Source organism: Triturus cristatus, chromosome 8 (assembly GCF_964204655.1).
Source record: "Triturus cristatus chromosome 8, aTriCri1.1, whole genome shotgun sequence".
In the NCBI taxonomy this organism is placed as follows: domain Eukaryota; kingdom Metazoa; phylum Chordata; class Amphibia; order Caudata; family Salamandridae; genus Triturus; species Triturus cristatus.
Window position 1 is genome coordinate 1,699,819,622 of NC_140591.1, and position 25,860 is coordinate 1,699,845,481.

Below are 25,860 nucleotides of genomic sequence, written 5' to 3' on the forward strand. Positions count from 1 at the left end.
AGGCACGCGACAGGGCTGCCCGCTTTCCCCATTACTATTTACACTTATCCTCGAACCTCTGGCCTGTATCTTGCGGCAGCGTTACTCTCAGGCGGCATTGCGGTTCTTCTAGCGCCCTCTGGCAGTCTCCATGTATGCATATGACATGGTGCTGTATGTGCGTGAGCCTGCCCTCCATCTGCCTCCCCTCCAGGAATACGTTCGCTTTGAATGGTTCTCTGGGCTAGGAATAAATTGGTCCAAATCCATGATATTGCCCCTTACGGATTGTACGTCTCCCATTGACCTAGTCTTTCCCTTGATGTGGTGTACTGATACAGTGAAATACTTGGGTGTGTGGTTGCACTGTGACCCCCAGGAGGTAGTGCGAGCAAACTATGGAACAGCCATTGCGCGCCTCGAGAAGCAGGTCACCCGCTGGATTAAGCTGCCCTCTCCTTTGCTGACCGTCTAGCGTTAATGAAAATGGTAATATTCCCCCGCTTTCTGTATCTATTCTTAAATATTCCGATACATTTGTCACGTCACTTTTTTAACTCCCTTTGATCACTTTTAATTACATTAGCATGGGGGGGGGGGGGTAAAAAGCCTCGCCTCAAGTGGGAAATACTTATGCTCCCTTACGAGCAGGGTGGTTTTGCGGCACCTGACTTCCAGTTATACTATTTGTGCGCACAAGCCCACTTTGCGTACTATTGGCAACATGACCCTGCTTACATTCCCCATGTGGCGGTCGAGGCTGGAGCAGTGCACCCCATACCACTCAAGGCCATGATTGTTAATACTCACACAGTGTTCGAAAAGGGGGAGTTTGATACAGTTCAGACCACGGTTAAAGCATGGCGGGAGTTGGGTAGGCGGGCACAGAAACTGCCACTTTATGCACCCAGTATGCCTCTACTTCATCATACAGGTCTCTTGGTTACCACTGAGGTGGGTGCTCTGCGGACCCTCAGAGACATGAACCTGGTGACCATGAGGGATGAGTACCCTGGAGGCCAGTTCATTACCTCCGCATCCCTGGTTGCTGAAGGCCCTATCACTGCTATGCACCTCTTCATTTACACCAGACTGAGGTCGGCCATACGCGTGCTGTACTCGCAATTTCCTGCTGAGCCGCCTACACTAGAAGCACTGCAACTTTTATACACTGCTCCCTCTAGGGTGAAACTGGTCACTAGATTATATCGGATGTCACAGAAGGAGGTAGCTGCCTCCGGTGTATCGGCGTTGAATAAATGGAATGCAGTTTTACCACGCGCTTTGGCTGAGGACGAGTGGGCGGACTGTTGCCGTCTGACAGGGCACTTAACCTCTAATGGAAATCTGCGAATGGTTCACTTTAAATGTATACATCAGCTATATTATACACCTGCCCAATTGTACAAATATGGTCTGCGAGACTCTGCTGCCTGTAGACGCTGTAGGGCCCCTGACGCTGATTTGTATCACTTGGCATGGGTTTGCCCCAAAGTGTTCTCATATTGGGAAGCTGTAGTAAAGATTATACGCCTGATGGTTGCGCTTCCTTTGGATTGTATCCTTCAACTATGTCTCCTAGGTCTTGTTGCTGGTGTCAAGGCCTCCTGCAGAAGGTTTGTGGCTATTGCGTTGCTGATGGCCAAGCGGAGGGTCTCTGTGTTGGGAGAGTAGACTGGCCCACACTACCAAATTATGGTTGCAGGACTTAACCTACTGTCGAGATCAGCTGGTCTGTTATGCTGAAGAGCTGCCCGCACCATCGAGGCCACGGGACATTTGGTCACCCCTCACGACCTACTTGCTGTCTCTGCCTACTATCCAATCTCCTGTTCTTTCAGGTAATGTGATGGACATGTTTACTTTTTGACTGTGTTGCACTGTCCTCCCTTGTCCCTATCCATTTCCCTTATATTCCGAATGAAATGCCATTTCGATGATTGTATGTGTAGTCCTGGCCTGCCCCCAATGGATTCTTTATCATTGTGTACTAAATAGATACCGACCTGTATGCCATGTACTGTATTTCCTTGTGATGTTTGTTTCTTCTTGTTGAGAAATGATCAATAAAATAAAAACCTACTACCATAAGAGTCGAATTGTATTGGTGCAAGGTGGCCACTTTAACTAGTGAACAGCATATACCGGGCCAACTTCTCACAATGCCATTTTTATGGAAAAAGACCAAACACTTTTATCCAGAGCACCTTTTTTTCTTATTTTTACCCAAAAACTCTAATGTAGCTACATTTTGGCTATTTTCTTGGTCCCCTACTGGGCAATCCACAAACCCTGGGTACCTTTAGAATCCCCAGGATGTTGGATAAAAGGCCGCAAAATTTTCTGGGATAGCTTATGTGGAAAAAGGATGGAGGCTTAAGTGCGAACTACTCCAAATAGTCAAAAAAGGCTTAGTTAGCACAGAGGAGGGAGGGGTGGAGGCCCAGCAGTGAAAATGTGATTATTGTTACAAATATTACAGTTATTATTATTATTATTTAGATTATTTTAGTTCAACAATTGTGGTAAATATTTTAATTACCGGGACTTAATTTGATACAGAAACATAATAAAATAGCTCAGTAAATAAGAGGCAGAATCCGTGGTATTAGAGGTTCGGAATGGGCTTTATTCCAATGGTCGATTATAATCGGTTGCTCCAAGTTCCATCACCACGAAGGTTCAGGAAGTGAAGTACATACATTATTGACAATCAATTACTTTTATACAATAGGCATTTACAGTGAAGCAAATACAAGAGGCGTAACAATTGATAGTATGGATAATATATTCGTGCGTAGCGAGAAATGGGCGTAACTGGGAGTGATTTAAAGAACGTCATCAGATGTGATGTCATAAGAGGGTGGTTCTATGAAAGAATTTCGCAATGTCAGCAGAAATACTTGGCAGAAATGCGCGCGCAGCAGCATGACGTGTAATTGACGTGCAACTAGGGGGTGAAGGGGACTCGACATTTAGCTCTACATGTGGCGACAGAAGTCTGGAGGGTCAAGTCAACCTAATCCCAAATCATATCTAACATCCCATGTTTAGAGAACTATGTTATCCAAAAGAGAGATCTCTTCGAGTAGAATCTTATTCTATACTGACTATACTGACTGTTAGTGCGTGTACAAGCGTCTAAGTGTCTACACTGGATGCGAGGGCGGAAATCTTCCATAGCAATAGGGCTATGAATTACTTTCATAAAGACAGAGAAGCCGGGCCTTTGCTCGGTAGCTGGAAGAATGTTTACTTAAACTACTAGACAGGAATGCATCGGGCAGGGAGCGGAGTAGATAATTTCGAAGGTGAAATACAGTTTTTGGCAGGCAGCGGGCTGATGTCAGACTTCGTGAGCCGCGCAGGGAAATGAGACAAAGTTCATGGTTACAGATGCAGGCTCAAACTGGAGCTTTCAGAGGCAGAAGGCAAGAAGAGTTCGATGACAGAATCAGGGCCTACTTGCCTGGACTGTAAAATGGCATAAGTGAACTATATAAAGCCGATGGCCTTTCATACTTAGGAATGGAATATCCGGCCTATTCATGGCGGATCTGACAGAGGACATGTTGACGGTGGACGCACATGTGTTTGCGTCTTCATAACTGGAACTGGAGGTAACATACATGTACTTGTGATTCATACATGGAACCGTTGGGGTCCAAGATAGGGGACATAACTGATCAGAAAAATCCATATTTCCACATTCCCTCCTTGTCCCCTACTTGCCCGTTAAGAGATATCAATCTTCATAAATCCATTGATCTGTTCATATAGCATCATTTGTTCTTCTTTCTTCTTCCGTGATGAATGAAATCCTGGTGGTGGAATACACGATGTGGCACACAGACCACAGATCGCTGGTCCACATTGTAGACATAGACAGCAACTGAATAGTATGAGAAGGCCAATACCTAGGAAAGATAGGACCTTCCATCCAAAGGTAGATAATACACTCCAAAACCAACCGGACCAAGTCCAGGTGCCTGGGTTCTGATGTATCTGGCTCACAATCTTATGAAGGCGAGTTATGGCTTTATATACAGATGGCGAATTTTCTGGTATGAAAATGCAACAGCTTGATCCGATGACCCACCAAGCTCCGCCCCTATCGGCCAGGATGACGTCAAGGACAAGACGATTTTGAAGCACAACAATCCGCATAGCAGACTGCTCTTCTGTTAAATTGCCTAAAGCGGAAATAGTTTCGTTCACTACTGCTTCAAGGGTTCTAGTTAATCTACGTATCAGTTTACTATTAGTAACGGTACCTATATAGGGAAAAAGACCTTTATTGAAATCTGTGTATTTTTCCCATGCTGTTTCAGTGTAATCGACTATCGGGAGATCTCTCCTTACTCTATTATATACTAAATGAATATTTCTGTGATAATCAGGAGGAGCTAGGAAAACAGGTGGCAAAAGGAATCCAATGTAGCAAGTACCATCCCAATCTAGAGGTAAACGTACATATGCCGTCTGACCACATATGAAATAAGAATGGCGGGAAGCTCTAAATGTAGACTTGCCTTGATCACTAAATTCTACTACAGTGGTGCATTTACTATGGCCCATATGTATGGAACCATTTTTTCTTACACATAGTTCACCCTTTACTGGAAATATTGACATAGCGGGCAAAATTGGAGTAGCTTCGGATTCGACATTTAGGATCATAAGATTAAGCGTAAAATTACCTAATCCATACACTTCATTTTCTAGATCAGTTCCTGTTCTCTGGGGAAGTCCCTCCTTGTTAGGGTAGCAGACCTTAAGCAAAACTAAGTTCAAATTTCCCCATACCCAGTTATCTTGATAAACTGCAGAATTTGAATCTAGAGAATTAATTAAACTAAACCATGCTCCACAGGAGCCGTTGTGTGTGAACGGGTATGGAAAGAGAGGTAGAATTCCTTTATAATTCTGATAGGGAGGGAGTCGGCCACATATCCAACAATTTGTAGCATTGCTAACCTGATGGGAATGATGTAACATACTGATAAACGTGTTATTGCGCAGCGCAAATCTATAAGACAACTCAAGCGGAGGTAATTCACTAAAAGAATGTTCTGCAGTAGTATTATAAACATGTCTAGAAATAGGATAATATATGTGCAACAATATACTTGCAGTAATTATTAAAAGACTTAAGAAAAACAAAATTAATAACGTCACTATGCAATGACTATGCAGTGATTTACAGTACGCCTGTCGTTTCAACATTTTTCGGGTGCTGTTTCTATTCAGGTCCAAGGGATACATGTCAGAGACAATTCAACCGCTTCACCTAGGAGAGGACTTAAACAATCAAATTGCTTGACTGATTGGACCTAAGTTTTAGTTTATAATGTTCGGAATTACTTTTTTCAACAAAAGGAAGTTTCGAGTCAATGGGTGAAGACACACAAGGTGTGGTATTCACATCTGATGGTAGTCCATGAAATTTCTTGATATGACTTGAATGAATCCAGCCTTTTCTGCCCTCGATCTTCACGGCTGTCCTTGTGGTGAGCAACACCAGCTGAGGCGACTTCCACCTAGGTTCCAGCTGAGTCTTTCGATCAAAGTTCCTCACGAGGACCAAGTCCCCCGGGACTACGTCATGGGGTTTCGCCTCAGTGTTGTCAGGAAAAGCTGCAGCTACCTGTGAACGACAAGATTGTAGTGCAGACATCAAGGAAGCCAAGTAATCTGTCAGCATATTACAGTCAATATCAGTTATTTTGCGTGGCATAGGCGTCCCCCACATATTTGGTGGTCTGCCGAAGATCACTTCATACGGGGATAGCCCTGTTCGAGAGTGTGCTACCATTCTTGTGTAAAAGAGTGCAACTGGTAATGCTACTACCCAGTCGACACCTTTCTCCCTGCATATTTTGGACAATCTAATTTTCAGGGTCTGATTATGTCTTTCTACGAGACCTGCTGCCTCGGGGTGTCGGACACAGTGGAATTTCCACTGATAGCCTAACAAAAGTGAAACATGTTTCATTAATTCGGATGAGAACGGCTGGCCGTTATCTGAGTGAACAACACGTGGTAAACCGTATCGTGGGAAGAATTCTCGAACCAACTGTTTGGCAGTAGTCGGGGCAGTGTAATCTGAAACCGGGTATGCCTCCGTCCAACGGGAAAGAGCACAAACAACTACGAGAACATATTTGAATCCTCGACATCGTTCCATCTGGATATAATCCATCTGGAGGACTTCAAAAGGGTGATCAGGAGGATGAAATCCACCCTGTTCTACGGGAACGCTTTTTCCTGGGTTGAACTGGCAACAGATCATACAGGTACGAACTTTTTGTTTGGCTGCTGCTCGCAAATGTTTATTGAACCAAATGTGTTGAATGCTATCTAGCATAGCTTTTTCTCCTAGATGTGCGGGACTATGTATAGTGTTAATTATAACTTGGACCATTGAATCAGGAAGGAACCACACAGACTTTTCCTTCATCATCCATCCTTGATCCGTTTGGATCCCTCCTAATTCAGTCCATTTCTTTATTTCGTCTGGTGTAGCATGTGTCTGTATGTCAATTACGTCAAGAGTAGGATCTTTAACTGTCATACAATGTGTCGGCGTCGGGACTATTGTCTTTGTCATGTCGGATGTTTGTGTTTGAGCAGTCTGTTTAGCTGTTCTGTCGGTTAGATCATTGCCTTGAGAAATGATATCAGTAACTTTCGTATGAGCTTTACATTTCATGATTGATATTGTGCAGTGGGTAGATGTATCGCTTCTAATAAGGCATGAATGAGGGGTCCGTGCTGAATGTGGGCACCGTGGGAAGTTAAATAACCTCTCTCTCGCCACAGCACGCCGAAGTCATGTACAACTCCGAATGCATAACGTGAATCAGTGTATATGTTGACTTTTTTATTTGTGGCTTGAATACAGGCTTGTGTCAGAGCGATGAGCTCTGCGGCTTGAGCTGACAAGGTATTTATGCGATTTGTTTCAATGATTTCAGTGTCTGTTGTGACTGCGTAAGCAGCCACTAACTCTCCTGTACTTGTTCTCATACATGAACCATCTACATACAACGTCAGGTCTGGGTCTGACAATGGGACATCGGTTAAGTCTTGTCTGGGTTTCGTTGTGATTGTAATGACTTCAATACAGTCGTGGGCTAATGGGTCTGTTCCGATTACAGGTAAAAGCGTGGCAGGATTCAATGTGTTACAGCGTCTGATTTCTATATGTGGCTGAAACAATGTTCGCTCGTACCCTGTAAGTCGCGCTATAGTCAAGTGTTGTGTTTGCGTTCTATTTACAAGAACCTCTACTGCATGTGGTACTTGAACGGTCAATGGATGTCCTAACACTATGGCATCGCTTTGTCTGATTGCTAAAGCTGTCGCTGCCACTGATTTTAGGCATGCAGGCAAAGCCTGAGCTACGGGATCTAATGTACTAGAAAAATAAGCACATGGTTTGTGTGATCCTGCTTGTTCCTGAGTGAGTACTGACAAGGCAGTACCTTCGCGTTCTGTAACAAAAAGTGTAAACTGTTTACTGTAACATGGCGTTGCTAAGACAGGTGCTTGACATAAAGCTTTCTTTAAGCTTTCAAAAGCTTGTGTATGTTCCTGAGTCCAAGGGAGAACAGTCGATGTGGCTGCCTCCTGTGTTGTCAACTGAATGAGTGGTTTTGCTAGAAATGCATACTGAGGGATCCACTGCCTACAATATGAAGTGAGGCCTATGAAAGCCCGCACCTCCTTTTGCGTCTTGGGTATTGGCATGTTAGCTATTAACTGAATGCGGTCGGGTGTAAGCTGCCTTCCCTCCTTGGACAGCGAGTGTCCAAGATAAACAACTCGCTGGACACAGAATTGCAGCTTAGAAGGGGACACCTTGTGCCCCTTTTCGGCTAGAAATTGTAAAACTGTCAGTGATGCTTTCTCACATTCGGGTTCGCTTCTCGCGGTGATCAGCAGATCATCGACATATTGAAGCAAGGTAGTGTTAACTGGCATGTGGATACTGTTGAGTTCTCGTTTCAGTGCTTGGCTATAGATGCTGGGACTTTCTGTAAATCCTTGAGGTGCGCGTGAGAATTTAAAGCTACGTCCATTTAAACTAAATCCGAACAAATATTGGCTTTCCGGATCTATTGGGACGCTGAAAAAGGCATTCTTGAGATCAATTACAGTAAAGAATGTTGCTTCGTAATCAATAGCTGTCAGTAATGACGAGATATCTGGGACCACAGGGAATTGTGGCACAATGCATTTGTTCAATTCGCGCAGATCAATAACCAATCGATATACTGGCGGGGCCTTCGGATCTGTTCGTTTAAGAATCGGAATTATCGGTGAATTACATACATTGGAGTCTGTTTCCACAACTACTCCTTGGGCAATGAGTTCGTCAATGATTTGCAGTAAAGCCACTACAGCATCTGGTGGTAACTTGTATTGTCGCATTCGTGGTAGTACCACTCCTGCCTTTAGTGTGACTCGATATGGTGTAATGTTCATGCAACCAACATCTGTAGGGCCTTGTGCCCATAGATGTGTAGGTAAATTCTGCAGTCGGGGATCCATGTCTCTAGACACATAGTGACCTTTAAAATCACGTAAAAACAATCTTACTCCTTCCGGAGAACAACATATTATAGCTCCTAGAGCTTTCAGTTTTTTTATTCCTAACAAATTTTCTGGACATGATTTAGTAAGCAATAAATCTGTAGTTCGGGTCAAAGGTCCTATCGTAAGTGGAAGAGGTTGTGACACTTCATTAACAATAGGTTTTCCTGAAAAACCAAGGGAAATATTCTGTGAGCCTGAGAGGGGTGCCCCTGGAACTTCACTACGTTTTATGGTTGTTCGACTTGCCCCTGTATCGAGTAAAAATTTTCTGTCTTGGCCTAATAATTCACTATGTACATAAGGTCCTTCTTGGTCTACTGGGATCTCGATAAGGGGTAGGTCAACTTCCCTCTCTAGGCTGGTTCATGCGTATCGCTGATAATCAGGATAGTCATACTGTGCGGTCTGGTACAGCTGTCGTGTCGTGGTTTGTGTGGCAGCAACAGGCAGCGCTGGTGCAGCTGGCACAAACTGTATAGACTGTGGTGGAGCTGGCATGGACTGTGCATGCTGCGGGGCTCCTTGTTCATTCTGATCCTGTCTAGGTGGCCGTGGTCTTTCTTTTGTATTACCTATGGCGATATTATGTTTTAAAACTGGACAATCGTGTACGTAATGACCTGGCTTTTTACAATAGTTGCATGTCCCTTTTACAGGTCCTGTTGAATCACCGGAATGTGTCATACCCTTTTTATGTCCTTCAGCTGGAACTGTCTGGGAAACTAGCATTTTCATTTTCGTGTCTTTCATGCGTCTATGTTCATGTTCTTGTTCCTCTCTAATTCTATTGTGATGGTATTGTAACATTTGTAACATTTGTGATGGAGTGTTACCTTGCCATGTACTCTCGAATTTTAATACTCTATTCTTCACTTGAGGCAAGGCATTTTCTACTAATTTGGTCACAAACAGATGTGGGTATGATTCGCTACTTGCTTTTATGCCACTATTTATACCAAAACATTTTTCAAATCGGGCATAGTAATCACTAGTGTCTTCATCTTGCTTCTGTTTACAGGCTGAAATTGTACCCCAATCTTCCTTTTTCGTAGTTAATAAACGTGGCAGTACCTGTACTAGTAAACCTGGTAGTGCTTTAGTTTTATCCCCAAGTCCTGCTCCTGCAGTTCGGGCCTTTTCTTCTGCTTCTAATGCTGACCATTCTATCTTTTGGTCTCCTACCTCCCACTCTTTTTCCCTGAGTTTTTCATAAATGCCAGCAGGCATCAATACCTTTAATATTGTCATAATGTCGGGATAGGTATACTCTCCCATGAGTAACATGTCTTTAATTTCTCGGTGAAAACCCGCTGGGTCTTTGTCATGACTGGGTACCACTTTCTTCATTTCTAACAACTCTATTTTCGATATGGGCGTATATACAAATACACGTTTGAACTCATTGTCCTCGCCCTTTATTGGGTGTACTTCTCGTAAGGGATTCTGTCTGTCCATGTAATACGTGGTTCTTTCCTTGATGGGCAATGAGACATGTTCTGAACATACAAAAAGAATATACTGCTTTCTTGATTCTAGTATTTCTTTAATTAATTTAGTACCTGAACCTCTCCATCTATTCATGAGTAATTCAGTCAATATATCAGGCAAGGGACCCGGGTCCGAATGCTGACTCTGATATAGTATAAGGAGTTGTTGAATCATATAAATCCCAGCTAAACGCTGTTCATCTGGGGTGAGATTCAAAAATGTGCGTGCTACTGTATCATCACTGTACTTTCCGGGACTGTCAATCCAATGGACAGCTGACCTGGCTAATTCTTGTTCATCCATAGAATCGAGAAAATGATAACCCCTTCGTTCTCGGAGTAATTTGTCAGCGGCTTGGAACGAATGCTCGTTAGACCTTATATGAACTATAGGTGTTTGGAAATTCCTGTTATTATCTGGACATATCGGACGTATCGGGTCAATAAGACATCTATTACTATTACAAGATCTTCCTCTACCTACATAGGCTATGGTGTCTGACTGTCCTGTGGACAGTCCTGATCCTTCTTCCTCGTTTTGTTCGAACTGGTCTACCGTTAATCTTTCTTCGTGTAGGCGTTCTATTTCTTTACGGATCTTTCGGCACATGGCTATTATACAATTTTGCTTATCATGTCTCCCTTCTGATATATTCTGGCTCCATCTGGTAAGAATTTGCATTGCTTCCGGGTCTACCCCCGGTCGGTCTTGATTTCTGATTACACAATTTATGAGGAAACGTAACAGTTCCCCCTGTATCTCCACTTTCTGGTATTCCATAGCTCTGTTAATACATTCAGAATCTCGCCCTGTTTGAACAAAATGGTATATATTATCTAGATGCGCAGTCATTCCTGGTAACTTCCCTAAATACACTGCGGCTCGTCGGATACGTAATGATGCCATGATCATTTCGTCCTCTTTTCCGGGCACAGGGTCATATCTACAATCTACAAGAAGTTCCTTAAGCGTACGGGCATTTATGAGTTTGGGGGTACGTGAATGTGCTGACTCTTGAAAGGTAAGTTTATTTATTCTGGGTGGCGTAGAAAAAATGTTGCTAGCACCTCCCGTAGCCCCATCTGGGGTATCGGGCGTGAAAGGATTCGTTGAACGCGATACAGCAACTATAGGTGTGGACACTGCTATAGAAGTAGCTGCAGGGACAGATGTAGAAACAGATGTGCTTGCCGGAACTTGTGTCAGGACTTGTTGCTGTAGAGATACTGGATCTTGGCGTTGAACCTCCCTGGCAGGCGGCCTATGTGGGGCGGAATTTGCGTACTCGGGAGCTGCGTCATCTAAATATGAGGAAAGAAAAACGTCTTCTGCGGTTCTAGGATGCCCCTTAGGATGTACCTTTATTGGAAACAATGGGGGTGGCAAGTCTTTTGGTATCTCCGGAGTAGCCTTAGGTAATCCTTCGGCCAGAAGGGGATACATACCATTCATAAGGGCATTTCTTTGTCTGTCTACTTGTTCTGATTTCACTCTTGTACCTTCTTCAATTAATAGGTTTTCTCGGACTTTATTTGAATTCTCTCTATTTCTCTCTTCCTGTCGGAGGGCTTTTTCTGTACGTCTATGAGATTCTTTACGCCATAACTCAACGGCGTCTTTCTGTGACTGTCTGACTTTCCTTTTCCATAACTCTTCCTCTACTTTCATGATGCACTCTGCATCCCAGGTTCCCGCTGTGGGCCACCTCTGACTTTCTGGTAATTCCTTGGTGTAGTCTACCCATAAATCAAGAAATAATATAGCGTCTAAGCCATGTTTATGATACATGAAGTACCCTGGAGTGTCCCTAGGAGGAATAGGAACGGCTTCTTCGAGTACCCCTTTTCTTGTTGTGATCTGTCTTAATTTCGAAAAGAGCGGCATATTGAAAACTGATCTGATACTTGATTTTGAACAAACTAAATACAGTAAACACGATGATGAACAGTCATTCACACCACAATATGCAGAACGTACTTAAAACATTTAACATTTAACATTTACCTGAACAATCAATAATGATGACGGTCTAAGGAAAACTTAATCACTAAACATAATACTCGACATTAACTGAATTATTCTGAATTTATACACTTGATATACTAGATATACTGCTAAACAGTACAGATACACTGCTGAAACAGTGCAGACCGGATTTGTGTACCCAAACCCGTCTTGACCGGCACAACCTATGTGCACGTCAGAATGCCTCCCCAGTAATGGTACTCACCGGGTAGCTCGGAAACGGAAGGCCTCGAAAACTGAACTGAACTTGAACCGGACTGGACTCGACTCGACTCGAACACTTCGGAAACTGGACTCGACTCCGGACTTCGGGAACTGGTGGGCCTCTGTATACCTCGGATCTTGCTCTCTCAGCTAGGCTCTGGTCGGGATACTTCGCACTTCTCACCGCCTCGTCTGGGTGTTGATCGCAGCCCCAGTCGCCCCCGCTCGACCGGAGGGAGATACAGGAAATCCTGCTGGTACGCGTTATTGTCCGTCCAGCTGTGGCAGGAGACCGGGCCTGCAACTCACCGCCGGCGCGTGAGATGAGAAAGTGTCCCTGTTCGGGCGCCATTCATGTGGTAAATATTTTAATTACCGGGACTTAATTTGATACAGAAACATAATAAAATAGCTCAGTAAATAAGAGGCAGAATCCGTGGTATTAGAGGTTCGGAATGGGCTTTATTCCAATGGTCGATTATAATCGGTTGCTCCAAGTTCCATCACCACGAAGGTTCAGGAAGTGAAGTACATACATTATTGACAATCAATTACTTTTATACAATAGGCATTTACAGTGAAGCAAATACAAGAGGCGTAACAATTGATAGTATGGATAATATATTCGTGCGTAGCGAGAAATGGGCGTAATTGGGAGTGATTTAAAGAACGTCATCAGATGTGATGTCATAAGAGGGTGGTTCTATGAAAGAATTTCGCAATGTCAGCAGAAATACTTGGCAGAAATGCGCGCGCAGCAGCATGACGTGTAATTGACGTGCAACTAGGGGGTGAAGGGGACTCGACATTTAGCTCTACATGTGGCGACAGAAGTCTGGAGGGTCAAGTCAACCTAATCCCAAATCATATCTAACATCCCATGTTTAGAGAACTATGTTATCCAAAAGAGAGATCTCTTCGAGTAGAATCTTATTCTATACTGACTATACTGACTGTTAGTGCGTGTACAAGCGTCTAAGTGTCTACACTGGATGCGAGGGCGGAAATCTTCCATAGCAATAGGGCTATGAATTACTTTCATAAAGACAGAGAAGCCGGGCCTTTGCTCGGTAGCTGGAAGAATGTTTACTTAAACTACTAGACAGGAATGCATCGGGCAGGGAGCGGAGTAGATAATTTCGAAGGTGAAATACAGTTTTTGGCAGGCAGCGGGCTGATGTCAGACTTCGTGAGCCGCGCAGGGAAATGAGACAAAGTTCATGGTTACAGATGCAGGCTCAAACTGGAGCTTTCAGAGGCAGAAGGCAAGAAGAGTTCGATGACAGAATCAGGGCCTACTTGCCTGGACTGTAAAATGGCATAAGTGAACTATATAAAGCCGATGGCCTTTCATACTTAGGAATGGAATATCCGGCCTATTCATGGCGGATCTGACAGAGGACATGTTGACGGTGGACGCACATGTGTTTGCGTCTTCATAACTGGAACTGGAGGTAACATACATGTACTTGTGATTCATACATGGAACCGTTGGGGTCCAAGATAGGGGACATAACTGATCAGAAAAATCCATATTTCCACACAATAATACATTTTAACTGATAGCACAAATGTTATTAAGGTTATTTAGACATTTGTAAGTATTGTTTTCTAAATATATGTTAAATTGTATGACCTTTTCATATATATCGCCACATTTTTAAATCACAGAAATCTTAGTACAGACCAATATAATTTATTGAGCCTTCAAAAATGTTAGGAGTTGTAACAGAGGATTCAGCCAAAATGTGCGAGGAATAAAAATGCTATAGCCTGGCGGTATCGAGTGTATACTGATACTTGTTCAAAGTGAACAAATATTTAAGTACCTGAAAGATTCAAAGGTCCTGCTCCAAATTTGTACACAGTACCATAAAGTAATGCCATGGGTATTATTACGTGTTTACACGCGAGCACACTGAGTGATTAGGTAGATGGTATGTATCTTTATATGTTACTCTGCAGAGGGTGTGCTCCTACGGTCTCAACAATCTAGAGGCGTTTATCAATTCAAACTGAATGAGAGATGGGAAGGAAAGAGAGAGGAAATACCAGGCTGACCATACCTCTGTGCTATATTAGTATAATAAACACATTTCAATTATATTTCATTTTTTATTAGTATGGTATGATAGTGGAACCTTTGTGAGTTTCACATACAGAAATTAAATTGTGATTTAAGGAAGGGTTTTTTGCAGCTCAGAGAACACTATTCATTTCAAGTATCTTTTTCTTCACAGCAGATTAAAGAATTCCCATAAGAAAGAACGGACATTCAGACATTTCGGAAAAATCACAACAAGCACTAGCAATGATAGTGCCCACCATAGTCCTAGTCGTACCTAAGGCAACAATTGGCACAGAAAAGGCTTCTTCGGAACAAGAAAATCCTGTCCCAACTTAAAGATGCTACAACAAAAAAGTAAACTTGGAAATAGTGCAATCATTTGCCTTCTTTGCAAAGCAAGTATTTTGTACCAAAGGGGATATTTACATGTAATGAATGTGATGACACTACAGTGAAAGGGTACTTTGAATCATCAAATAAATATACAATGAATGTACCACACTGATGTACTACATGCAGCTGGATTTCATAAAAGACAATTCTAAGCAGGACTTCAGAACATCTCCAAGACAATATTTGCAAAAAGAGAGGCATGTGAAAACCTTCCTGCATCAGTAAATGTACAAGATACCATTCAGATTTCTATATCATATCATGGACTTAATCCCACAACTAGGTAGGAAAGCAGTGTAGTATTTGGAGTCACTGACGCATGAAACTAGCTCGGACCCCATCTTCATCCTAAATCATTGCTGCTTGGCATACCAAAACATCTGGAAAAAGGAGATACTGTATGCATAATCTAATTGTAAGAATAATATACTTGCAAGCAAATAATATATTTGGAAATACATGATGGAAACAAATTCTAAATGTTCTAAAGGTGGCAAAGCTTTATTTGGAAAGGCCCACCAAAAACAACCTGAGTCATGCCACACTACTCAATTTACATGCACTTGTAAGCAGTGTGATAAGACGTTTGATGGATCGAGCCAAGCACATATGGGTAAGAAAAGACATACATGTCTTGAGTGTTTCAAAGACTTCAGAACAAATTATATCCTAAGCAGACATAGAGCAGTACACAGGGGACTTAAACCATATAAATGTACTGAATGTGACAAGGCCTTCCTTACAGAGTGGCTGCTGGTGACTCATCGTAAACGACACACTATTGATAAGCCATATAAATGTTCTGAATGTGAAAAAGCATACAGTACAAAAGGTTGTCTAAAGATTCACCAGATAAGCCACACAGGAATCATACCGTATGAATGTGCTGGGTGTTACAAGGCTTTCATTAAACAGAAGCAGCTTAAGGTTCATCAGAGAACTGGAACCTGCAAGAACCCACATACATGTACTGAATGTGGCAAAGCTTTCAAGTTGATGTGTCGGCTATCTCGACATAAGAAAGTACATACTAGGGAGAAACCATACAAATGCACTGAATGCGACAAATGCTTCCTTACAAAATATAGTCTAAAAAGGCATCAGGCATGCCACACCGGACTAAGACCATATAAATGTTCTGAATGCGACAAGGCTTACATTCAAAAGGCAGATCTGTTAAGACATCACAGATTTCATACTGGGGAAAAGCCCTTTAAATGCTCTGAATGTAGCGCAGCTTATAGACAGAAGGGGCATCTGACTGTGCATCTGAAAACCCACACTGGAGAGAAGCCATATAAATGTACTGAATGTGACAAGGCTTTCATAACAAAAGCAGAACTGGGGGCACACTACAGAAGTCACACAGGAGAAAAACCATATAACTGTTCTGAATGTGAAAAGACTTTCAAGCATTTGTCTCAGTTATCGATGCATCAGAAATGCCACACAGGGGAGAAACCACATACATGTTCTGAATGTAACAAGGCTTTCATTTCAAAGGGACCTCTGCTGATGCACCAGAGAACTCACACAGGTGAAAAACCGTATAAATGTTCTGAATGTAACAGATCTTTTAGAAATTGTAGCTCCCTTAATAATCATTACTCTCACCACACAGGGTTTAGACCGTATGAATGCACTGTATGTGATAAAGCTTATACTATAAAGGCATATCTGATTACACATCAGAGAGTGCATACTGGTGAGAAACCATATAAATGCATTAATTGTGACAAGGCTTTTACTACAAGAAGCAATCTAAAAGAACATGAAGCAGTCCATAGCGGTCTAAAATCATATAAATGTACTGAATGTGACAAAGCTTTCTTTAAAAAAAGTCATCTAATGCTACACCTTCGCATCCATACTGGCGAGAAACCACATAAATGTGATGACTGTGGCAAAGCTTTTCGTATAAAAGGAAAGCTAAAGATACACCAAAGAAGCCATACCAGAGAGAAGAAAAAATCCAACTGACAGTGGAAAGTTACTCAATTGCAGTTCGGTTTACCATGAGTGTATATTTCTGCTAGTTTTCTGATCCATTATGTATGAGAAAACCATTTAACAGTGCCTGCCATGATTCTGTCATAAAATAAACATTAAAAAATCACTCTGTGCTAACACTTTCTTTCTTAGCATTTTTAAATATTTTTCTCCATATACACATTAAATGCCAGGCCAATTGGCTTTGTCAGTGTTTGGTTTTCTACATTGACTGTTGGCATTAGTGTTCATCAGATCTTCAAGTTAGGTATTCTTTTACTTACTTCTCATGAAAAATGCAACGCTATTCTGAAGCAGGTGATGGTGCATAAGATTGGACATCCGTTTCTCATATTTGCATGTACTGTTTGTGATGTGTTGGTATAAATGTCATAGCACGGTCTGCCTGTGCTGTTTGTTCTCCCTGATCACCTTTTTTCTAGTTACAATACTCTCCTATCTACTGTTAAAAAAAATCTTTGTACTTGAGTGCAAATGCTTGGATTTTTTGTTTGAGCAAACGTGGTGCTGTTTAGTTAAGCACCTCCGCTTCCTGCTGACCTCAAGGGTGCCCGATATGCTTGCTTATTGTTTTTGTTGCTTTGCCCTAAAATATGGTGCTGATCAGTTAAAAAACTCTGTTTCCAGCTGACCTCAAGGTTCTCTAATATGCATGTTTACTGTTTATTTGTTTGACTTCCCTGCCATCTAACTAAAGGCCTACATTTCCTGCTCCAGTTTGCTTTCACAGAGAGCTTCTAATTGACAGTTAACGCTCTGTAATCTTCTGGAAGGCTCCAATGCCTAATGTGTTTCTTTACTCAAACTTTTATTTCCTGCCCAAGTCTCCTGATGGGTACTGCCTTCTAATTGACAGGAAATGCTGAGTAATCTCCTAAAAGACTTGCATGACACGCTATACATACTGCTTTCAAACACTGTGCCCTCCTTGGCTTTGTCAATCTGCCTGAAGAGAGACCAGTGCCATCTTTGGTTTCCAATCCTTGCTGCCTGCGACATACGTAACACAGACACCTGCCCTTTGGAGCTTGGGGCCAGCAACTCCACTTGGAACTTTGTTCCTTCATGATCACTTCCAACAACCTTGGATCCTGGTCATTCAGCCGGCACTGCTGTGCACTCATCATGTGACTTTATTTGGTCATTTGTACAAAAACCATCAAAGTATACAAGAATAAAAGATTGGTGTATTTACAGTTAAAAAGGTATTAAAACATTACATACTCAAGTACAGATGACAATACCAAGTCTAAGTTAAAAAGACAAAAAATATGGTCAACCTAATCGTTCAGTGCTTATGAGATACAAACCATATTTACAAGACTTAAAATTTAAAGTACATATACAGCATAAGAAAGTTAAATGTAACATCACAGCTGTGATAAAAGCATTTCGCAAATTATCCAGAAGGAAAATAGGAATTGACTAAGAGCAAAGACTATTGTCCCAGAGGTGTCCGTTTTTAAAATTCTAAGCGCAATCTGGTACCTCCTTGCACCCAAGTTGAGGCAAATTGGTCTTATCCACCTTCTACGTATCTGCCGATACTTGGAACAAAAGAACAAAACATGTTCTTCTGTTTCAATAACTTCGGTGCAGGCAGGACAAGAATCTAAAACTAGGCCAACCACCTCTTTCCCTGGGAATTTCTGGAGCAAGTTGCCATATCTGAACCTAATATACAAACTTTTGGTGAGGGGGGCAAGATCAAATCAAGGAAGGGTTCAAATAGAGAACATGATTTTATAATTCGGAAGTTAGATGTTAACTGGCCACTAGTTTGATTATTGTTATAATGCTCCCCACTACCTTCCAATACATAGCTTTGGGGCTAAAAGTATCGCGTCTGGTGACCGTATCTGGATGCTCCCTCAAGCCTGACCGAGTTTGCACCAATTAGCAATATGTTTAAACCATGGTAGATGTTTTACGCCATTAATCGCCAGGACCTCACGTAAGGAATTGCGATAATCAATTAATTGGGGGAGTTGTCCATAGATGCAACCAATAGGTTAGGGGTCTATAGGCAGCCAGGTCGCCAATTTTCTTTAACCCAAGGTCACAAAAAGTGGTGTGATAGGTAGCGAAATGAGAGCACTAGCAAAGGTGTGCTCACAGGTTAATTTGGTAACGGAAGTGTACCCCCAAATCTGTGCTTCATACAGGGCTCCGCTTTGGGCTTTTGCATGATAAATTTCTAGAGCCGGAGAGAGGGGTTGGGTGTATGATTGTTTAAAAAAATCTTAATATTGATTTAGATCTTTGGCATAGTGTTAGGAAGCTCTTCCTCAATTGATATTCCCAGCTAAGTGTCTCGTTCAGGCCTATGCCTAGATAATCAAAGATTTTTACCCATTCCATAGGTTCTTGTAGGATCTTAATCTCCCGTAGACCACCCCTTACTTTTCCGAACACCATATATTTTGTCTTTGAGGTGTTTAGTTCAAGTCTCCTCTCCCTCCAAACACCCAGACATATATCCAATAAGATGCAAGCCCATCACCATCTAGTTGTTTAAGTACACCTTAGCAATTTCATTTTTAGGTCTCGCCTGACGTGGGCTGCGCACATGCGTAGTCTCGCTGGTGAGATTTAATGATTTTGGGTATTTTCTGTAAAGGGCATTAAGCCCCGCCCCTCTTTTCCATTGGCTGGCGTCACCGTTTAAGCTAAACCGTTTAAGCTAAACAGTGGCCAGCCATTGGAAAAGAGCTGTTCTTGACGTTTTTGTTTCAGCATTTGAGCCGTCCCATTTGGATGGGCTCGTCTGGCTTCCGTGCGTCGTGAAAGCTTTCTTATCTTAGACAAGAAAGCTTTCACAACGGACGAAAGTGAAAGTGGCCAGTGTTTGTTTCTGTTGTTTACTGAGGCGCAGCTGGCAGTAGTGGTTGATGCTTGGTGAGGCGAAGGCCAGAGACCCGGATGAAGGAGCGGGGTCAGGTTGAGGGGTGCCCAGGGATGTTGATCCGATGCTCGCAGTCCGTTTGATCCAGCAGCCTTTCCCAGCTCTGCGTGCACTAGTGGGGGCGTGGGTGACATCTCAGCCTGCCTCTGCCTTACAACCCCGGCTCTCCTTTGCACCCCACGTAGATGAGATCCAGAGGCCGGGGGATCACGATCTCCGAGGCCCAAGCCTACCGAGGGGGAGGCTCTGGGGTCACGGGATGCGCCTTGGTGGTGATGCGTGGGGTGCGGGGCCAAGGGCAGCTCTCAGCTAGGGCTGCCTCTGTGCGAGGATGAGGGAGGAGAATAGATGCATTGCGAGCTGTTCAGAAAGTGAAACTAAAAGGGTCAGGTAGGGAATCCAGGACAGCGATGAGAGCGGGTGCAGGCGCTACTGCCGCCGCATTGTGCCAGGCGCCTTAGGAGCTTCCGGCAGGCGACGCTGTGGTAGGGGTGCTACCCCCTCACACTACAGTGCACGTGGGGTGATGCATCATGGAATACGCACCCCGGTCTCCTCTCCGCGCAGTGCACTCTCGGTGGACATGGGGATATAGGCAGAGTGCTCCCGGTCATCGCCTTGGAGTGCACCCAGGGTGAAGCAGGTCTAAGCAATGCTCTCTCCTCACCGTGCACTGCACCCGGGGTGATGCAGGGGACAAGCAGAGTTCCTGTTCGCCTCTTCACTGTGCTCCGGGTTGAAGCAGGGCTTAAACCGGGAACTGGAGCTTCCTCATCGTTCAGTGCATTCTGGGCATAGCAGAGGCAGGTGGGTGCTTCTAGTTCCTCGCCGCTCTGTGCACCCGGGTAGATGCAGGGATGTCCTGTGGTCATCGGTACTGTGCAGTGCTTTCAGGTGAAGCAGGGGGCGGCCACCTGGTTCTTGCTTGCTCTTCATTGTGAAGTTCTACGCTGATGCTGGGAGCCGCTGCCTCAGAGTGTAGGGCTCTCGGGTTGAGGCATAGTACTGTTTCCTCCGCATTGAGTGTGCAGGGGTGAGAATCGAATGTCAGTGACACAGACTTGCACTGAGTGCTGCTGCCTCTATGAATATGTGGTGCCTCTCATTGCCTAGTGCACCACGAACAGCCCAGAAGGCACTAGGCATGGGTGATGTGCGCCGAGTGCCTCCTTCTGTGCACTTTGCAGGGCACCAGGACTTCCTGTGCTGTCATGCAATGGATGGAAAAGGGCCCTGCTGCACTTGCGCTGTGTGCCATGGCTGCACTGCACACTGTCGGTGCCACACTCTCCCAAGACCGCCAGAAATGCTCGAATCAAATGCTGTGTACCTGAGGTCATACCCTGCACGTACTCTTATGTACCCTACGTTTGTTGGGCTTCATGAGAAGGGATGTGAGATCCCTGCTGCCCACGTCACTTGGGCTGTGAAGCAGTGCTGCAAAAACTGCCCCAGGTGTGCCAGGGTAGACATTGGGCGACTGCCTTTACTGTATGTGTGCCGGGCTACCTCGGGAGAGTTTGGCTTGCCTGGTTATACAGTGGGCAGTACTCCTCGTGTTTTGTGCTATGGGTTTTCCCCCAGTATGTCGTGGGTGAAAGTCCTCTTTGTATGATGGACTGGGGTTGCTAAGACTGTATTAAAGTGCGGAGTGAGTGATGCTGAGTTCTTTGATGCACTAGAGGCAGCCAGGAGGTGTATAGTGGGAAATAACAGTAGCGTAGCCAGTATGTCCTGGGCCCTAGCGCAAGGAAAAAAAGGGACCCACTGGCTGCTGTTTGAATGAAAAAATACAGCAATATTCAGGGTTCAGTGGGTGGCTCTGGATCTCGGTGCCACTGCACCTGTTATACCCGCGGAAGCTACGCTCCTGGGAGAGACGCTTCTCTGCACTGTGTGCCGTAGCTGCCTTTATGGTGCCAGGGTATAACAAAAGTCGTTGATACTCGTCATTGTACTGTCAGCGGTACTCAATGCCTTAGGCTGTGCCCATGTGTAGGCAGACTGGTTGATGCTCTGATCAGGTCGTGTGCCAGGCTAAGGCTGTACCAGGTTGTGATAGGGCATATAATGGGCGAGCTCCTCATTTGTGTTATGTGGCAGAATATAGTGTGGGTCATACGCCGCATCTCGTGATCGTGAGGCGAGGTAGACCTACTTAGTATGGGGACACAGCCTTTACAACAAGGTTTTTACCACGTTGTGACTTAACCATGCATTTTTAAGTACACATTTTTACAACGTGTGTTTTTACAATGAATGCCGTTACCACGCATTTAATGTAAGTTGGGGGCATGAGGGGTCTCCTCCCCCACACACAAATACATTGTTTTTAAATAAATAAACTGCGTGGTAATGGCATCCATCGTTAAAAACATACACGTTATTAAAAAAAATGTGTGGTTAAGGCGTGCGACGTATTTCCCTGCGTTGTTCCGTCATCCAACCCTTAGTATAATCAGCTGCCCCTGGGCACACAGCTGGTGATACGTCTCATTGTGCTCTGTGTCAGGGTTATCTAAAAGCGAGAGGCTGAACCAGGGCAGGTGGGATAAGATTCCTCACTGAAGTTTGCGTCTTTACAGCCTGGTGGGTATAATGCTGTGCTTCTCCATTGCATTTTGTTCCAGGTTGTCTAGATTGTGTCAAACTGTGCCAGGGAATTGAGTGGTGGATTCTCCTTAATGTAGTGTGTGTTAGGGCAGCCTTGAGTGCACCAGGCCGTGGCTGAGTGTTGATAGGGTGAAATTCCTCTTTTGCTTTGTGTGCCTGGATTTAGAGTGTCCCATATGCCACATTGTGTTGTGATCCATGGAATGGAGCGGGTGGTGCCCCTCACTGTGTTGTGTACTTGAATACGGAAGGGTTCACACCACACATTGTGTTGGGTAGCATGACATGAAGTACGTGATACCCCTCGCTGTGTTGTCTGCCTGGATATAAAATGGGTCATGGACTTATTGTGTTGTGTAGCAGAGTATGGATGGGTGATAACCCTCATTGTGTTGTGTAGCCAGGATTTGGAGTGAGTGATACCCCTAATTGTGTTTTGTAGCAGGTTACCAAGTGGGTGATACCACTCATTGTATGGTGTAGCAGGGTATGGAGTTAGTGATATCCTCATTGTCTCTGTAGCAGGGTGTGGAGTGGGAGTTACCCCTCTTTGTTTTGTGAAGACAGGATTTGGAGTTAGTGATACCCCTAATTGTGTTTTGTAGCAGGTTACCAAGTGGGTGATACCACTCATTGTATGGTGTAGCAGGGTATGGAGTTAGTGATATCCTCATTGTCTCTGTAGCAGGGTGTGGAGTGGGAGTTACCCCTCTTTGTTTTGTGCAGCCAGGATTTGGAGTTAGTGATAATACTCATTGTGTTGTGTATTTGGGTATGGAATTGGTGGTACCCCTCACTGTGTTCTGTAGCAGAGTATGGAGTGGGTGGTACCCTTCACTGTGTTGTGTAGTAGGGTATGGAGTGGGTGGTACTCCTCACTGTGTTTTGTAGTAGGGTATGGAGTGGGTGGTACCCTTCACCGTGTTTTGTAGTAGGGTATGCAGTGGGTGATACCCCTCACTGTGTTGTGTAGCCAGGGTTTGGAGTTAGTGATACCCTCACTCTGTGCCTGGATATTGATATAACCCAGCTACGCGGTAGAAATCCCAGTATTTTATTGGGATTCGAGTACAAAGTGTACTCTAATCCCAATAAAATACTGGGCAACTGCTCCTGTGAGTGCTGGTGGATTTCTACCGCATAGCTGGAATATTACAGCACGATTTTCGCCTTCGCGCATAAAGCACCCGCCCACGAGTGAAGGGACACAAGCGATGTTCAGCAGCGAGATCCATCCATCCATCCATCCATCCATCCATCCCTCCCTCCCTCCCTGTATACCCTTGTGGGCTTGGGTCGATAAGTGTCGGGTAATAGTGCCAACAACGGATATATTTAAAAATGTATTTAAATAAAATTAACGATTACATCATAGAGGTCAAGCAATAACATCAACACTAAATGAAAAGCAAATTACTGTATATATACTCTAGAAAAAGAATGAAACAACACCAGCAGGTGTATTTCTTAGTTCATTATATTGTATTCAAAGAAACAAGATTGCATTTTGGGGTTCAAAACTAGGGAGATACTCCAAGAACATTGATAACAGATCACAACCAATGTTTACACTAGAATTCACTAGTCATCAATGCACGTAAACCCAATACCAAACGTAAACAGAATGGAGACTGTCCTAAACATAGGATCAAATTCTCCCAAAAAGATTCTTAACAAAACTAAAAATAAAATGGGTTCGGGCGTTGACGTTTCGGTCTCTTCTGAAATGAATTTGTGAGACAATCATCAGGACAAGATGTTTGAAAGGAAGATCCAAGACCCCTCGCACATAAGTTGAGGAATCTGTAGAAGTTATCATATTGTGCAAAAAACATCGAGAGGACAATTGTTGCAGGACTTTGTTTTATTTGTCATCGGTGCATTCAAAAGTCCATATAAAGAAATGTTGATAGAAAACGGCTGCAATTCACCTGCAGCCCCTGTATGCATTCACTTAACGTTGGAAGTAGAATGGGTCCCATCCCATGTTGGCTTGTGTGACTGGAATGGCTAGAATAGATCCGTGGTGCGAGGGTAGAGTAGGGGGTTCCTCGTTGCATGGTGTGGGTCTGTCTCCGGTATCTCGGATTGCATCGGAGGGTAGAGTGACGAAGTTCCTCATTTGCGTTGTGTGCCTCTCTGAATACAGTGTGTGTGTTATGTGCCAGAGCCGCACAGAGAGGACGGGATGTGTGGTTAATGCACCCTAATATTGAGTCTACCATGGTTGCCTTGTGTGAGTTCATGGTTTGCCAGGTTTTAATATATCACACCCTCAGTGTGCTGTGCTCTATGCATACACAAATGCCAAGTGTTTGGTTAAAGTGGGCGGTACTCCTCATTGTGCTGTGCATCGGGACTCCCTGGTAGGCACATGCACATCAAACGTCGTCCTCTTCTGTGTGCTGTGCATAATTCTTCGCACCTGACAGCGAGGTCATCAGGAACGCTTCTATGCCTTGCTTCTGCAGGGCACCAGGGCTGCCTGAGGGGCACATCATGCATGGATGGTGCTGTGGCAGTCTCCTTCTACTGCACGGCGGGGGTGCTTAACACTTTAAGGGCCACAGTAAGGAGGCATGACGTGGATGCTGATCTCTCCCTGGTGCGAAGTGTGCCAGGGCGCCGCCATGAGCACAGGGCAGGGATGGGGTGTGTAGGGATCGGCCACTTCCGGTTGCTGGCTGTGAGGGTGTGTAATGCTGCTCACAGCATGCACGCGGTGAGCTCCGCAGAGAGCACGTGGATGCAAGCTGTCAATCAGCCTGGGAGACATTAATACAAACAGAAATCAGACAGGTGGCAGGCAGCTCTGAGCTGCAACCAGGGGAAGCAGGCAGCAGGGTGCCTGGGTCAGAGGAGGTGGCAAGGAGCTCAGGCTACAGGGAGGGTCGGGTACCAGGCATTAGGAGCCGCGGAGCAGGCAGTGGCGATCGAGACAGGCACAAGACGCGGCAGTGCATCAGGCGGAGAGTGGAAATTCAGGGGTCCGGAGCAGAATGGAGACACAGGCAGCGATGTCATGATAGACAGTTGTTCATTGGAAGACGGGCGGGGGTGCAACTGTGTGTTAGGGGGTTGTGGAAAAGGCTGGTGTGCACTGCTGCAAGGTGGAGCAACCAAATGTGCATGAAGAGAGTGGGCAGAGGCGGCAGCTGTGCATAGGGAAATCGGCGGAGCAGGCAGGTGTGCAGTAGGAGACAAGATAGCAGTCACCTGTCAAGAGATTAGTGGAGCAGGCAGGTGTGCATTAGATGGTTGTGGAGCAGACTGGTGTTGCGTTGCTGTATGGGGGAACAGGCAGCGGTGCTTTAGGAGAATGGCGGGAGCAGGCAGCTATGTATTAGGAGAGTGGTCGGAGCAAGCAGTTGTGCTATAGGAGACATGGGACGGAGGCAGTTAACTTTCTAGAGATTGGGGAGCAGGCAGCTATGCATTAGAGTGAGCGCGGTAGGCAACTGCGTATTCTGTTAGAAGGTGGTGGAGCAGGCAGCTGTGTATTAGGACATGGGTGGAGCAGGCAGCTCTGTGTTAGGGAGTTGTGAAGAAGGCTGGTGTGCACTGCGAATCAGAC

General features: G+C 44.4%; 1 protein-coding gene across 5 annotated transcripts in view; it reads left to right on the top strand.

Moving 5' to 3' along the window:
* LOC146808642 (uncharacterized) overlaps positions 1-16,874 on the top strand; it is a 119,615-nt gene extending 102,741 nt beyond the window's left edge. For 2 of the 5 annotated variants that reach the window (XM_085623678.1, XM_085623680.1), the window contains one exon: positions 14,538-16,874. In XM_085623678.1, the coding sequence (XP_085479804.1) occupies positions 15,218-16,738 (1,521 nt within the window). In that variant the 5' untranslated portion in view covers positions 14,538-15,217 and the 3' untranslated portion in view covers positions 16,739-16,874. Of the gene's footprint in view, positions 1-1,561; positions 1,821-14,537 lie in introns of all 5 variants that reach the window. The other 3 variants (XM_085623677.1, XM_085623679.1, XM_085623681.1) reach the window with 3 other exon arrangements.
* Positions 16,875-25,860: the final 8,986 nt, after the last annotated feature.